The sequence below is a fragment of the Gastrolobium bilobum genome, unplaced genomic scaffold (genome assembly GCF_033153095.1).
Source record: "Gastrolobium bilobum isolate Gb01-03AN ecotype WA unplaced genomic scaffold, APGP_CSIRO_Gbil_v1 utg14646, whole genome shotgun sequence".
In the NCBI taxonomy this organism is placed as follows: domain Eukaryota; kingdom Viridiplantae; phylum Streptophyta; class Magnoliopsida; order Fabales; family Fabaceae; genus Gastrolobium; species Gastrolobium bilobum.
Window position 1 is genome coordinate 135,127 of NW_026896570.1, and position 15,294 is coordinate 150,420.

A 15,294-nucleotide genomic window follows, 5' to 3' on the forward strand; every position below is an offset into this window, starting at 1 on the left:
CACTTAACTTTTTTCTTTTTACTAATTTAAACAACAGACAATATATACTTATCACTAAAAAAGTTTACCACATTTATAACTAATTTAATCACCGTTGATTTCTGTCAATCCAACGGTTATAATTTATTGAGAATTAATAATTAATTAATTAATATGATCAAATAATTTTTAATAAATTATAATTGTTAGATTCACGAAAATCAATGATAATTAGATTGATCGTAAAAGTTATAAATTTTTTTTTTATGATAAGTATATATTTCTTGTTTAAACGAGTTCCCATGTAATTTCTAAAAATAACAACAGCATTTAGAGCAGAAATAACGCTTCCATCCATATTTAATTTTCAAGACCATTCCGTTCCCCCATTTTCCACTGCTTTACCGTACCGGTTTAAACATCCCGATCCCAACCCGGTTGAACCACCGGCTTTCCCGTACAAAAGACATTTCTTTCTCCATTTCATTAAAACAAAGCAAAGCAAGCAACACCTCCACAACTCTCGCTCACTCGTCCTCCCTCAGATCCCAACTTACTACACACATTACCAAAATACCAAACCTCAATTTTCCCCCACGAAGCAAAACTGAAACGAAAAGAAACCACCACTCATCAATCACATTACAAAAACACCACACTTTCCCTCCCACTCACCGATCTCCTTCACTTAAAAAAAACTCCAAATTGTAATGCCCCTCACTAATACTTCCTGAGCCATGGATTCCCCACCTTCCCAACAACAGTGGGGAAGGTCACCCACCCTCTCCCACCTCCACCACAACCGAACCTCCTCATCTTCCTCCTCCTCCCCTTCCCCTCTCTCCAAATCCAATTCCGACACCATCCAAAGCCTCTCTTCCATCCTCAACAACCCTCACTCCTCCGACGCCAACGCTTCCTGGGTTGGCTGGTGGTCCTCCTCCACCGCCGTCTCCCCTCCCGAATTCGCTCCCATCGCCTCCTCCAAAGCCGCCTCTGATATCACCCGATCCGACTTCCATGCCTACCTATCCCCCATCGCTGAGCCCTACCACCGCTTCGAGGACATTAGGAACCACGCCAGCAAGGAGATCGATGACGTCGACGGCGGCATCGGCGGCCAGGGGGAAGCACTCGTCGCGTGCCTCCGCGAGGTCCCTGCGCTTTATTTCAAAGAGGATTTCCGGCTGGAGGATGGTGCTACGTTCCGTGCCGCGTGTCCCTTCTCTAACTTCTCCGAGAACCTCATGCTGCAGGAGAAGCTCTCGCAGTACCTCGATATTGTGGAGCTTCACCTGGTGAAGGAGATCTCGCTCCGCTCCACATCGTTCTTCGAGGCGCAGGTGCAGTTGCAGGACCTCAACGCCAAGATCGTGGAGGGTTGTTCCCGGATTCGCCTGCTGAAGGAGACTATTCGGCTCCTCGATTCCGATTTGGTCGACTCCGCTAGGCAGATTCAGGAGCTCAATGGCACCAGGACCAACCTCTTGGCGCTTCTGCAGAAATTGAGGCTTATATTATACGTCAATCAAGCGGTGTCTGCTCTTAAATTGGTACTTTTTGATTCTGAAAGTTCTCTAGTTTTTGCTGTGATATATATATATATATATTTTTTGAAGATACGCTTGTTAGAGTGGAGCGCCTTGAGTGTTTTGGTCTTTCATGTTTCCTTAATTATTTGGATCGTCTTTACAAGTTGCTATTGTTGATGACTTGAAATCCCTTTAAGTTGATATATTTTGCTGTGATACAGCTTGTTGCATCTGCAGATTGTGCTGGAGCACTGGATGTGACTGACGATTTGCAACATTTGCTGGTAACCGTTAATCTTTATATAAAATCTCATGAACGTCATTCCTAATAACTGTTTTATTTATCCTGGCTTTGTTTCCTTTCTTTTTCACTTGATGAGTATTATATCTGTATGACCAATCATGACTAAGATCCTTAGAGCTGGCTTGTTATGAATTTTATTTTAGTCTTTGTAATAACTAATGCCTTAGATTTTTATTATGTTCTAATTTTTATCTAAGTTGAAAGAATCCTGGGAACAATGTAGTTGATATCCTCTACTTTGATTATATTTCCTCAAAAATTATTTTATGAGCATATTCTACTAGCCATTGGTTTGAAATGATTCTGTACATGTTAATTGGATTATGGAGGATAACTTATCCCTTGTCATACACTTTGAATGAAGCATTGAGATTAAAAGAAGTCTCTGATGATTTGATCTGCATAAATCACTCTATATTCATATTTTGATATGCTAAAGTACCAATTTATGTTGCTTTTCTTTGCTTAAGCACTAAACATGTTTAGATGCTACCATACCCAAATGTTGATGGTAATGTCTTAATCAAAATGCTGGGTTCTTGTGCTTATAAATAATGGTCTTGGGGTTATATATTGGTTTTCTTAATTTTTGTGTGTGTGTGTGAATAATAATTGTATTAAACTTAAAGTGGATGAGACTAGAGATTAATGCGTAGCTGATATAAACCACTCTGTCGAACTTAGCTAGTTTCCTTTGAAGTCTGTTTATGACATAGCATGATTGATTGTTGTTCTATGATTTACCATCAATGGGATTCCTGAAAGAGGAAGAGAAAATTTTATACTAATTTCTGTCTTATTTATTTCCTATAATTGTTAGGATGGAGATGAGCTCACTGGTCTGCATTGCTTTCGTCATCTTAGAGATCATGTAATAGGCTTTATAGAATCCATAAACAGGTACACCTTTATTGATGTCCTGATCTATCAAAGTGCTGTACGCCACTGTTTAATTTCTTTTAGATCATTTATTCAATTAACCTGCATCTGAAAATTCATTTGAATTGCTTTCTAGTTCTTTTCTTGGGTTTTGAGAACCAAGTAATAGTTGGAAGGGAATAGGGTTGAACTATAATGTTTAAGTTTGGATATCTCCTTTTGTTTTTTAATTCTTAGATGATGGAAAGGCAATATGCACTCTGCTAAAAGTTTGGAACTTTGGATGGGTTGAAACAATGTTTAGGGCTTGCACTTGCCCTATGTGTCATCTTTTTTTACGGTAGAAACAGAAATTTTTTAGGAAAGGGAAGTAGGGGAGTACAACTGTTTAAAATTAAGTTATCACCCGAAAATAAACTTAAAAAAAAAAAAACCAGCAGAGAGAGACAAATCAACTTAACAAGGGTTGCCAATATCTATTTGTATTTATCAAATGTGCCGCTCGGAGACAGTCCTTAACTAGGCACTGCATGGAAGCCAAAAGTGTTACTCTATCCTGTTGAAGTTGCAAAAGTAGTGAATTTTAATTTATAACGTTTTGAAAGCTTAGTCCTTACATTTAATTTGTACATATGTTCTTGCTGAGGTTTTGGGCTCTAGGTTTTGAAGAGTAGGTGCCTGAAGGCTGCCCAAACATGAGTTGAACACTGGTCTGGTTCAGTTAGCTGCTGATTGGTTGGGTTGGTTTACCCAAGTAAAGCACTTATTGGTTTGTTTGTATTGGTTAGAAAGAAGAGATATAGTGGCATAAAGAAATGTATAATCAAAATATGGATCTGGATAAAATTCTTTGAATAAATAAGAAAAAGTAGTTTATATGATACAGCAAGGAAAATGGAACTTTGAAAGTTAGAGAAAGATTGAAGTCAGGTTATGATGAACAAATTCTACATTAGTAATAAACAAAAAAATAATGCAAATAGCTTGAACAAATCCAACAAAACTGAAAAAAAGAGAGCCCATACCAAGCATGAGCTGGATTGAATTTGATGAAATCCATTAAAAGTCACTGCAAAACCACCTTTTGGCTGTTTCATTCTACAGTTGGAACCCTTGATTTGGGTCTTTACTCTCTAGTGTGAGCCTTTATACGATTGGTTAAATATAAAAGACAAAGCTCTACTAAGAAGGTGATACGAATCTTGGGAGAATCTCACCCCAAAAGCTAGCTCGTAAGGTAGGAGAGCCCAAAGTTCATATAAATCTCACACCAAACCCTTATGTTTCCGATGTGGACCCAAGTCCCATACCTTGTAATTGGATCATAACCTCCGAAGCACGGACACGGGTTTTGGGGGGGAAAATGCGTGTCGGACACCGACACGTTCCGACACGTGGTTGATTTTTTGGGACACGTTGACTTGGGGGACACGCGATTTTGACCGAATCCGACACGCGGTCAACGTATTTGGACACGTTTTGATATTTTTTATAAAAAAAAATAAAATTACAATTAAAAAAAAAGTAAAAATATTTAATAAAAATTAAAAAGTTTAGAAACAGAGAACCCTATCTTGTTTTTTTTCTGTCTTCACGCTGGAGCTACTCCTCTTCTACGTCGTCGGCCGTCTCATCTTTGCTTGCTTGTTGTCTCTTCTCCGATCCGAATCACGATCTTGATTTCAACTGCTTCTTCGTTGTCTTGATTTCATAGTTTGCTCCATTTCATGCGTGGTTTCTTTGTTTGCTCAAATTTGTGTTTTAGAATTTGGGGATCTGGGGTTGCTTATACATATTATGGTTTAGTTATAAAATTATTAACTTTTAGAAGCTTAAATCTAGCTCACTTGGCTTTTGACCAGAAACTTAAGTTTAATTTATTATTGATGTTCTGGATTCAGAGTATCTATGTTCCTGGGTTTTGATATGGTTTTTTTGTGAACTTATGTTTTAAAAATTAGGCTCATATCCCTTTTCTGTCTTGTGTATGATAGTAAATTGCAATGCATATCACCTTGAAGTCTAAAATGCAATCATCATAGTTCCTACAATGCTTTGTTGCATCTGAATGAAGCTACCTGAGTTTTTGTTTTTATTTTTTATAACTTGTGTCGGTGCCTAATCAAAATTGATAGGTCTTAATCAAGAAAGCAATTCACTTGTAACTCTTCTGAAGCAACCCCTGTTTTTGTTTTCCTTCTTGTATTGCTATTTTCTTATTGCTGTTTATATAATTCTTTTTTCTCGAAGAAATTACATAAGGATTTGTAATTCTTTTTCATGTATATATGATAAGGCTGTGTTGGCTGAAAAACATGTAGAGTCGATTGTATGAGAGTTGGAATGATTTGCAGCAACCCCAAATTGACTACTATTGTGTTATGTGTTATGTCTAGATCAAACAATAACTCTGATATACTTATTGCATTATTTTTATTTTTATTTGACACATTTAACTTGTGAGTGGTCTACACTCTACACTCTTGGGATGTTCTATTATTTTTGCTTAATATTTATGCTATGAAATTTGAATATTTAATTAGTTATATGACTTATTATGAGTTGCTATATGTATTAAATGTAAATTATATTATATATATTAAAAAATTTATTTAATATCAAAACGTGTCCCAACGTGTCCAAATATGACATTTTTTAGAATTAACGTGTCGACGTGTCGTGTCGTGTCCGTGTCCGTGCATCATTGATCATAACATCCCATCACGCTCCACAACCTCAACGCCCACGCGGCCTAGCTTTGTGCTAGTCTTTTACTAGCCCTAGGCGAACATTGCAATGCCATCGTCACTAGTCACGTCTCTTGATTGCAATTGAGAGAATAGTGGAACTGTGGAAGGCTCTGATACCAATTGATACAAATATTGGGAGAACCTCACCCTAAAAGCTAGCTCGTAAGGTAGGAGAGCCCAAAGTCCATATAAATCCCACACCAAACCCTTATGTTTTTGATGTGGGACTCAAGTCCCTTACCTTGCAATTGGATCATAACAGAAGAAAACATGATCTTAAAGAATAGGGGAAAAGTGTAAAAAATGAAGGAGTGATGACACTTTTTTGGTTAGATTCTGAAATTGAGAGAACAGACTGCTGGAAGAGAGTGGTAAAATTAAAAAGTGGGTGAGAAGCATTGTGAAGCTTGAGAGATGAAAGAGGAAAGGGACATCAGAAGAAGGTTTTGAGCATTGGGACTTGGTGATAAATAAACATTGGGGGTAATTGTGGGATTTAAATATGTAAAAATTGTGGGGGTAGTAAGTTTAGAATCCTCTATTAATAATTTATTGAACCAGATAAATGTAAAAGAATACGTTGTGTATTGATCTGTGTCAAGGAGTTACAATATATAGAGACCCTAATGGGCTTAAGTGTAAGGCCCAAACCTAATCCAAACCTAATCCTAATACAGTCAGAATACAGTCAGACTATTTACGGATAAGACAGAATCCAATCATATCTAATCAAATCTAATCATATCATATCTAATATTCTAACACTCCCCCTCAAGCTGGTGCGTATATATTATGAGCACCAAGCTTGTTACAAATGTATTCAACCCGAGGACCTCTAAGAGCTTTAGTGAAAACATCTGCTAGTTGATTAGACGAGTTGACAAAAGCTGTCTTGATTTCTCCTGACTGAATCTTTTCCCGAATGAAGTGACGATCAATCTCTATATGTTTGGTCCTCTCATGAAAAACAGGATTAGAGGATATATGTAGCGCAGCTTGATTATCACAGATGAGTGTCATGGGTTGTTTCTGTTCACAAAGATGAAGCTCCTGAATCAACTGCTTTAACCAGATCAACTCACAGGTAGTATTTGCCATTGCACGATACTCAGCTTCTGCACTAGATCGGGAAACAACAGGTTGTTTCTTGCTTTTCCATGAGATTAAGTTTCCTCCGAAGAAGACACAATAACCAGAAGTAGAGCGTCTGTCCGAGGGTGATCCTGCCCAATCGGTATCTGAGTAACCACAAATTTCTGTATTTCCCTGATCCGAATACAACAAACCTTTTCCTGGTGCTCCTTTGATGTATCGGAGGATCCTCACAGCAGCATCCCAATGTGAATCACAAGGGGAATCAAGGAACTGACTGGCCGTACTGACAGCGAAAGAAATATCTGGCCTAGTCACAGTAAGATAATTGAGCTTCCCAATTAGCCTCCGATAACGTCCAGGATCAGATAACGGCTCCCCCTGTCCGGGTAATAACTTGACATTAGGATCCATAGGTGTATCAACTGGTTTACTCCCCAACATACCAGTTTCTTCTAGGATATCCAAGGCATATTTCCTTTGACAGATAGAAATGCCCTGTCTTGATTGCGCCACCTCAATTCCCAAGAAGTAACGCAGCTTCCCAAGGTCCGTTGTTTGAAATGTACTAAACAAATGCTGTTTTAACTGACGAATTCCGTCTTGATCACTTCCGGTGAGAATGATGTCATCAACATAGACTAACAAATAGATACACTTATCAGGAGATGTAATCCTATAAAACACAGAATGATCAACTTTACTGCGGATTAAGCCAAACGCCTGAACAACAGAACTGAAACGACTGAACCATGCTCGAGGAGACTGCTTGAGACCATATAAGGATTTCCGAAGATGACACACCTTTCCAGACTCCCCCTGAGCAACAAAACCAGGTGATTGCTCCATGTAAACTTCTTCTTGTAAATCACCATGAAGAAAGGCATTTTTGATGTCAAGTTGAAGGAGTGGCCAGTGACGAACAACAGCAAGGGCAAGAAAGAGGCGGACTGACGCCATCTTAGCGACCGGAGAAAATGTATCGCAATAATCAAGGCCAAAGATTTGAGTAAAACCCTTGGCAACTAAACGTGCCTTGAGACGATCAATATGGCCATCAGGTCCAACTTTCACAGTAAAAACCCAGCGACAACCAACTATAGACTTCTCTGGAGGAGCAGAAACAAGGTCCCAAGTGCCATTGGAATGAAGTGCAGTCATCTCATCAAGCATTGCTTGGCGCCACCCTGGATGGGAAAGTGCTTCACCTGTGGTCTTAGGAATAGAAATAGAAGAAAGACTAGAAACAAAGGTGAAATGAGGTGAAGAAAGACGGTCATAACTCAAAAAGGTATAAAGAGGATAAGGGTTACGAGTAGTACGTGTACCTTTTCTTTGAGCAATGGGAAGAGTCTCTGATGAAGGATCCGGAGGGGAAGAAGCAACAGCAGTGGGCGATGAGTCAGCAAGAGTCGAGTCGACAGGAGGCACAGTTTTGCGACGCTGATAGGTGAGAAGTGGACGGTCCTCAGGTATAGAAGCAATAGGTTGCTCATCTGGAATAGAAGCACCTGTAGCTGGCAAAGACAAGTCAAGAAAAGGGACAGGAAGTACATGATCAACCTGTGACATCTGAGATGGGATAGAATTAAAGGGTTGTTGATCAAGAAAAGTGACATCAGCGGAAACTAAGTAACGCTTAAGGTCGGGAGAATAACAACGATAACCCTTTTGAAGACGAGAATAACCAAGAAAGATACACTGAAAGGCTTTGGATGTTAACTTATCCTTACCAGGAGTGAGATCATGAACAAAACAAGTACAACCAAAGACATGTGGAGTTAGAGGATAAAGAGGAACATCTGGAAGCAATAGATTATGAGGAATGTCATTGTGGAGCATAGATGAAGGCATGCGATTGATGAGAAAACAAGAGATGAGTACAGCATCTGCCCAGAAGTGAAGAGGAACCTGCATATGAATAAGAAGGGTACGAGCAGTTTCAATGAGATGTCTGTTTTTACGTTCAGCCACCCCATTTTGTTGTGGAGTGTGAGGACAAGTAGTTTGATGTAAAGTACCTTGTGTGGCCAAGAATTTAGAAAAATCAATAGAAACATATTCCTTAGCATTATCACTACGTAGAATACGAATAGAAACACCAAATTGAGTATGGATCTCAGTAGAAAACTTTTTATAAATGGAAAATAACTCAGAACGATTTTTCATTAAATAGGTCCAAGTGCAACGGGAAAAATCATCAATAAAGGTAACGAAATACCGAAAACCTAAGACAGACAAGGTACGACTTGGACCCCAGATATCTGAATGAACAAGAGAGAAAGGGGCATCAGCTCGTTTATTGACTCGACTGGCAAAAGAGGAGCGTGTATGCTTCCCTTGTTGACATGACACACAATCTAAAGACTGAAGACCGGACAAAAGAGGAACCATTTTCTGCAACTTTGAAAGACTTGGATGACCAAGGCGACTGTGGATAAGTTGTGGAGATTCTGTGAGAGAGCATGCTACTGAAGGACGAGGCACATCCAGATAATAAAGCCCCCGTGACTCACGACCCACTCCAATCATTTTCCCCGTACCCGGATCCTGCACAGAAACAGAATGGTTAGAGAAAGTAATGGTGCAAGTGAGGGAGTGGATCAACTTACTAATAGAAATTAAGTTATAAGGGATGCCAGGAATGTAATAGACAGATGTCAGGGCCAAGGTAGAGGTCGGACGAGCTTGTCCAATCCCACAAACTGGGGCTTTGGTTCCATCCGCAAGGGTAAAATACGGTAAATGATCAGAATAAGTAAGAGATGTAAAGAGTTCCTTATTACCACAGAGATGATCGGTAGCACCGGAGTCAAATATCCAAGTGCCAAGTGATGTAGAATGAGAAACACAAGCAACGGGATTACCAGTATAAGTCTGAGACTGAGGAGAAGCCTTCTTGAGAGGGGTTTGGAGTGCTGCACAGTCCGAACCTGAACCAAATGATGCTTTGTCTGACTGAGCTATATTTGCAACAATAGAAGGAGAGTTAACCTCCGAGAGATCAGGAGATACTGCTGCCATTTAAAGATAAAATATAAAAGCCGTAAACGAAGGCAAACGATATCCAATCAAGAAGAACCACGCGTCTAAGGTCAGACCCACAGAGAAACAATCACAGATCCAGAAAGGGGAGGAGAAGGCGAGCTTCTCTGTCCAAGACCGGCCGGAAAAAGTCGCCGGAATAGTGCTCACGCGCCGGCAGAAGGTGGCGCGTGAAGCCCACGCGCAGTGAAGACAGGTGGCGCGTGACGGCGCGTGGGAGATGCGTTGCTGACCGGACCACCACAGACCTGGTCGCCGAGAAGAAAGGGTCCTGATCGCGTGAAGTTTGGTCGGAAAAGTCGCCGGAAAAAGTCTCCGGTTGCCTGAACAGTGATTCTGACGGCGGGCGGTGGTTCCGGTGGCCGTCGGAGGTGCTGACGCGTTTGGAAAAATCACTCAGAGGCTGTTTACAGCCCTAGAAGACTTGCCGGAAGGACGCACGGCAAGAAAGATGACTCCTAAGCAGTGGGCTTAGGTTTTTAAAGCAAAAAACAAGGTTTCTGAGTGGAAGCGAGGGTTCCTAGAACGAAAAAGCTCTGATACCAAGATAAATGTAAAAGAATACGTTGTGTATTGATCTGTGTCAAGGAGTTACAATATATAGAGACCCTAATGGGCTTAAGTGTAAGGCCCAAACCTAATCCAAACCTAATCCTAATACAGTCAGAATACAGTCAGACTATTTACGGATAAGACAGAATCCAATCATATCTAATCAAATCTAATCATATCATATCTAACATTCTAACAGAACCAACCAAAACAACTGATATTTTTCAGAGAGAACATAAAATCAATTTATTAGTTGGACCAATCAAATATTGACTGAAACTATGATTCAGTATGGTTGGTTTTGATGGTTATGTGGGTTATACTCATCCCTATTAAAAATGAAAAGATAACAATAGGACCAAACTAAGATGCAAAGCATTACACTCATCTGAGATTTTTTGGTTGAAGAAGAGTAAAGGATTATTAAATGACAAGCCTACAATCTTCAAATAGCTTGTATGATGCTAATTTAAGAATATGTGAGACACTTGTTTCAAGGTTGTGGTATTATGTATAGTTTAAGCTGATATGAAGCCAACTGAAATTGTCTTTTGCAGTGTAACAAAGTTTATTGAGTGTGAGATTCAGAGAATTATAGAATTAGATGATTTGGTTGTCATTTCTATTTTGATTTTGATAAAAGAGGGTAGATATTGTGATTTTATATGGCTTGGGAAAAAGAAATTATCAAAAAAAAGAAAAATCAGGAATTGATATCCATATTTTGGGCTCTTGCCTTTGAACCGTTATATTTTGTTTCAAAGTTAACCTTAACAAGTTAAATTCATTTTTTAATTACAGTTATGTTAATTATTTTATCTTCTTCCAACCTGAAGGTAAATTATTTCTTGTAGTTGTGAACTAAATCCATTCCTATTGTCTTGTTTTAAAATATTTTAAACTCATGCTCATTTCAAACATGTTTTCTTTGTCCATTGTTGCTCTGAACTTTGAAATCTTGAGTTTTGGTACTGATATATTTCTAAAAATTGATTGTTTATTTTGGAAAGGAAAGATGAAGTTATATTCTGTTTTTGGATGTTTAGTAATGTATTGCATTATTTTGTAGCATTCTTACGGCAGAGTTTATTCGAGCTTCGTTACACGATGCTCAAGAAACAGATGTAATAATTTTATCCAAAGCTAAAGCAAGGGCTTCCCTTCCCATGAATGGAAAGGATGATGAAGTAAGATTGCATCTTCAATTACTTTTATCTTTAACACTTTTCTGTAGTTTTGTTTCTTTTGTTTCCTATGAATCTTGTGCTGGAAATCTTTCAAATCTTTACATTATGTTTTAGAGTGGGAACTGTCTCCTACTGGGGTTTCTTCATTCAAGTGTAGTCAACATATTGCAAAACGTGCTACTTTTTATAGTCACTGGGCCAATAGGCTCTAGGTTTAACATTTCATTATGGAGTTCAAGTATATATTGAACTTCACAAAAGAAAAAATTGTATATTCATATTTGTAATTGCATGGAACTTCAAGTTGTAACCTTCATTAACATTTCCCACCCAATGCATTGTTGTTGTTTTTTAAGTAGATACTGTCTTTATCTCTTTATTTTTCTACAGAAGAGGTTTAATATCATTAAAAAGGAGAGATGTACATTTGGGATGAGTACAAGAAAAGTCCACCTGAAAAGGGACAAATAAGGCAATAAAATTTCTCAAAAACGCAAAAAACTGTGCAATCTCTTTGCACATCAATAATTGAAATTTCCTTGAAAACAACCATGAGCACAGCACCACGTAGAAGCCATAAAATCATTTCTATCGTGTGACAAATGCAAGGGAAAACAGACACCCTGGAAAATACAAACATTTCTCTACTACCATATATGCTACAGGACTGTATAAACAGCACACTGCCATGATATCGTAGGCTCCTAATTGTTATACTCGCTAAAGCATATCATAGCCTCTTCTCTTCTTCCTTGATAAAATTTCTTATTCTATAAAAAAAAAATCTCCAAGATGAAAGGACACATCCTGTGTTGATCAAGATCCCCAAACAGAATATTTCATCAAAGCAGCCACTTTTTAGTTTAGAAACAAATGGGCTACGCTTTCTGATTAAACCTGTGCATAACACATGTCAGGTGAAAAGCTGTGTATGCCTGTATGGTATATGAATCTGTAGCATTTCATTATTTTTATTAATCCTATTAAGTACTTCTATCCCAATGAAAAATCTAAGCTTAGAGGAGTGATGGGAGTTCCAAATGGGTTTGTCAGGGATGAACTTGTGATGTGGAGATTGATTGTTTGATTTGGAATCTTTGAATCTGAGAAAAATATTTGTAGGAGAACACACAAGAAGATTCCGAAGTCGATATTCTTCTATTTCTGTTGGAATGCAGATAATTAGTAGAATCAAGTAATATTAGCAGGGTAAATGAAGCTCTTGTTGATACTTGATGGCTTAATTTTTACATGCTGTGCAATTCTTTAATTGAGTACTCTGTTTTGGCATTTAGTCCGAGGTTAGAGCTGCTCAAAATCTCACAACATAAAGTTGTGTGATTTGTGGTTAACTTGTGTTCTTTACCTTGATGTTATTTTTGATTCCATATGTGTGTGTTTTAATAATATTATGTGTAAAGATATTTTGAAGTTTTGAGGATGCGATTTGTGATCTAACCTATGTCTGATTCATAACCAGGTAAAGTTGGAGGAAGAAGAAACCACTAATTTCAAAGATAGTCTTCTTCCTACTGTTATTGGATTGCTTAGAACAGTGAGTAATAATCTGTATTTGCTTTTCAGAAAATTATTGTTTATGTTAGTTAATTTCCTATATTATGTTCTGGTAATTTGTGTATTTTGATTGGTGAAGAATTTTTCATAAGATCAGTGCAGTGAGCTTTTTCCTATTGTATTTTTGAGGATTCAATGTCCCTTCTCCCTTCATCTTGATTGGTAAACACTTGGTATTTGGTAATACATAGAAGAGGAACATTAGCAGCATCAAATATCAACATCACCTTTATTCCATACCTGTTGATTGAGTCAGCAAAAATAACAAAACTTTAACTATCTAACTAACTATAGTGATAGTAATTTGGTGAGGTGCAACTCACAATAACAACAACAAAATACATCACATACATGTAAAATACAAAACATTTTACATGCTTTCACTAATATGCCCCCCACAAACTCATGAGTCGTGGATGGACAATGAGTCCACAACTTTGAGTTTGGACTTAAGTTCTGCAAATCTAGGAGAGTAAGGGTGTCTGCTAGCTCATTTGAAGCAAGAACATAATACATAAGCAGCTCCTTGGATAGAACCCGTTCCTTGACAAAGATGATGTTCAACTCCATTTGTTTGATTCTTGCATGCAGAACTGGGTTATGTGAGAGAGTCACATTACTTAAATTGTCACAAAATATCCAAGGAGTAGTGAAAGGCACGTGAGGCTCACGTAAAACAAAACTTCTGCAAAAGTAAGAGCCAGGTTCCTACACTTGACTTCAGTGCTTGACCTTGCCAGCAAGGTTTGTTTCTTGCACCACCAAGAAACCAAGTTTGGTTTGAGAAATAAGCATGCCCCTAAGGTTGGGCGACGGACTGTCGACAGTCATTTGGGTCACTACCCAATTAGCATCACAGAATTTTGTAAGATGTAGAGGTCAATGAGGATTGGCAGTATGCAACATCAAACCAAAATAAACAATCCTTGAAAGGTATCTGAAAATATGTTTCACTACATTCCAGCGTTCAAGTAGAGGCTGTGGCATGAATTGGTACAGCTTGTTCCCTGCAAAGCTGATTTCAGGCCTAGTAGTGGTTGCATATTGCAGTCCTTCCACAATGGATCAATAATGCTGTGGGTTATCATAATAGTAGGAGCCAAGTCTGGTCAGTTTACACCTAGTTGTTATTGGAGAGGCAATGCTCTTTGCATCTGCCATATTGGCCGGAGATAGAAGACCACAAAAATATTTAGACTGAGACAGAATCAAAGCACTCGATGTTCGTTTCTTTACTTCCACACCCGAAAAGTAGTTAAGGTCCCTTAGATCTTTGAGTGCAAACTTGGAGTGGAGTGTAATGACAAGGATATTAATGAAACAACTGTCATTACCTGTCAAAATGATATCATCTACATACGCTAGGATGTAGATGCACTTTTTCCCATCACGCAGTATAATGAGAGAAGAATTACAACTGCTAGCCAGAAATCCTAGGAGAAGCATTGACTGTTGAGCTTGTCAAACAAGGCATTGGGAGCATGTTTAAGGCTTATAAAGTTTTATGCAATCTGCACACTAAGGTCTTGTCAAAGGACTTAAACCCAGGGGGTTGTTACATGTACATCTCCTCAACCAAGTCATCATTGAAAAAACATTATTAATGTTCAATTGCCTCAAATGTAAGCTAAAAGTAAGGGCAAGAGTAAGCATAATTCACATTGTTACTAGCCGAACCACTCGTGAGAAGGCTTTGTTGTAATGAAAACCTTCTTGTTGATGGAATCCTTTAGCTACCAATCAGGCTTTATATTTATTGACAATACCTTTCAAATTTTCCTTTACCTTGAAAACCCACTTGCACCCTATTGCTTTCGTGGGAGGAGGGAGAGAAAACAGAGACCAAGTATGAGTAGTTTGTAATGCATTATTTTTTGTTTTCATTGCATCTAGCCACTGGGTAGAGAGGCCAAGGCTTGCTTGACAATAGTTGGCTCTAAGTGAGTAACAAGAGCATGTGATCTTGCAAGGGTTTTATATCTTGTGAATTTGTGATGGACTGAGTGGGTGAAGGAGGGCTGAGGGAGGATGATGGCTGATATCCAGAACAGAAAAGGAAGTGGCAGAAGAGGATTGAGAAGAATATGGAGAGTGAGCCTGGCTGACAGGTGAAGAGGAAGAAGAGGAACCATGATCATGATGAGAAGGAGATGAAGGTGAAGACCACTGCAGTAGACTCAAAAGCGGAGTTATCATAGGTGCAATTGAATCCAAAGGGTGAGGAGAGGGAGACTCAGATAGTGCTAATGGAGAATTGTTAGATTTTTAGAATTTTTTTTTGAGTTTGTTGCAGCATTAGCTTCCTGGTCCACATTTGTTGCATTGGAAGGTAGATGTGTAGTGGTTGTGGATATAGGAGGACAAGTGTTTGGTAAATAAGGAAAGAAATAGGATTGATT

At 38.5% G+C, this 15,294-nt stretch overlaps 1 protein-coding gene across 2 annotated transcripts in view; it reads left to right on the forward strand.

Annotated features, from left to right (window-relative positions):
• Nucleotides 1–510: 510 nt before the first annotated feature.
• Nucleotides 511–15,294, forward strand: part of LOC133300634 (vacuolar protein sorting-associated protein 54, chloroplastic) — a 46,024-nt gene continuing 31,240 nt past the window's right edge. For both annotated transcript variants that reach the window (XM_061500210.1, XM_061500211.1), the window contains exons 1-5: nt 511–1,532; nt 1,733–1,795; nt 2,636–2,715; nt 11,203–11,320; nt 12,801–12,875. In XM_061500210.1, coding sequence (XP_061356194.1) covers nt 717–1,532; nt 1,733–1,795; nt 2,636–2,715; nt 11,203–11,320; nt 12,801–12,875 — 1,152 coding nt within the window. In that variant the 5' untranslated portion in view covers nt 511–716. The remainder of the gene's footprint in view (nt 1,533–1,732; nt 1,796–2,635; nt 2,716–11,202; nt 11,321–12,800; nt 12,876–15,294) is intronic.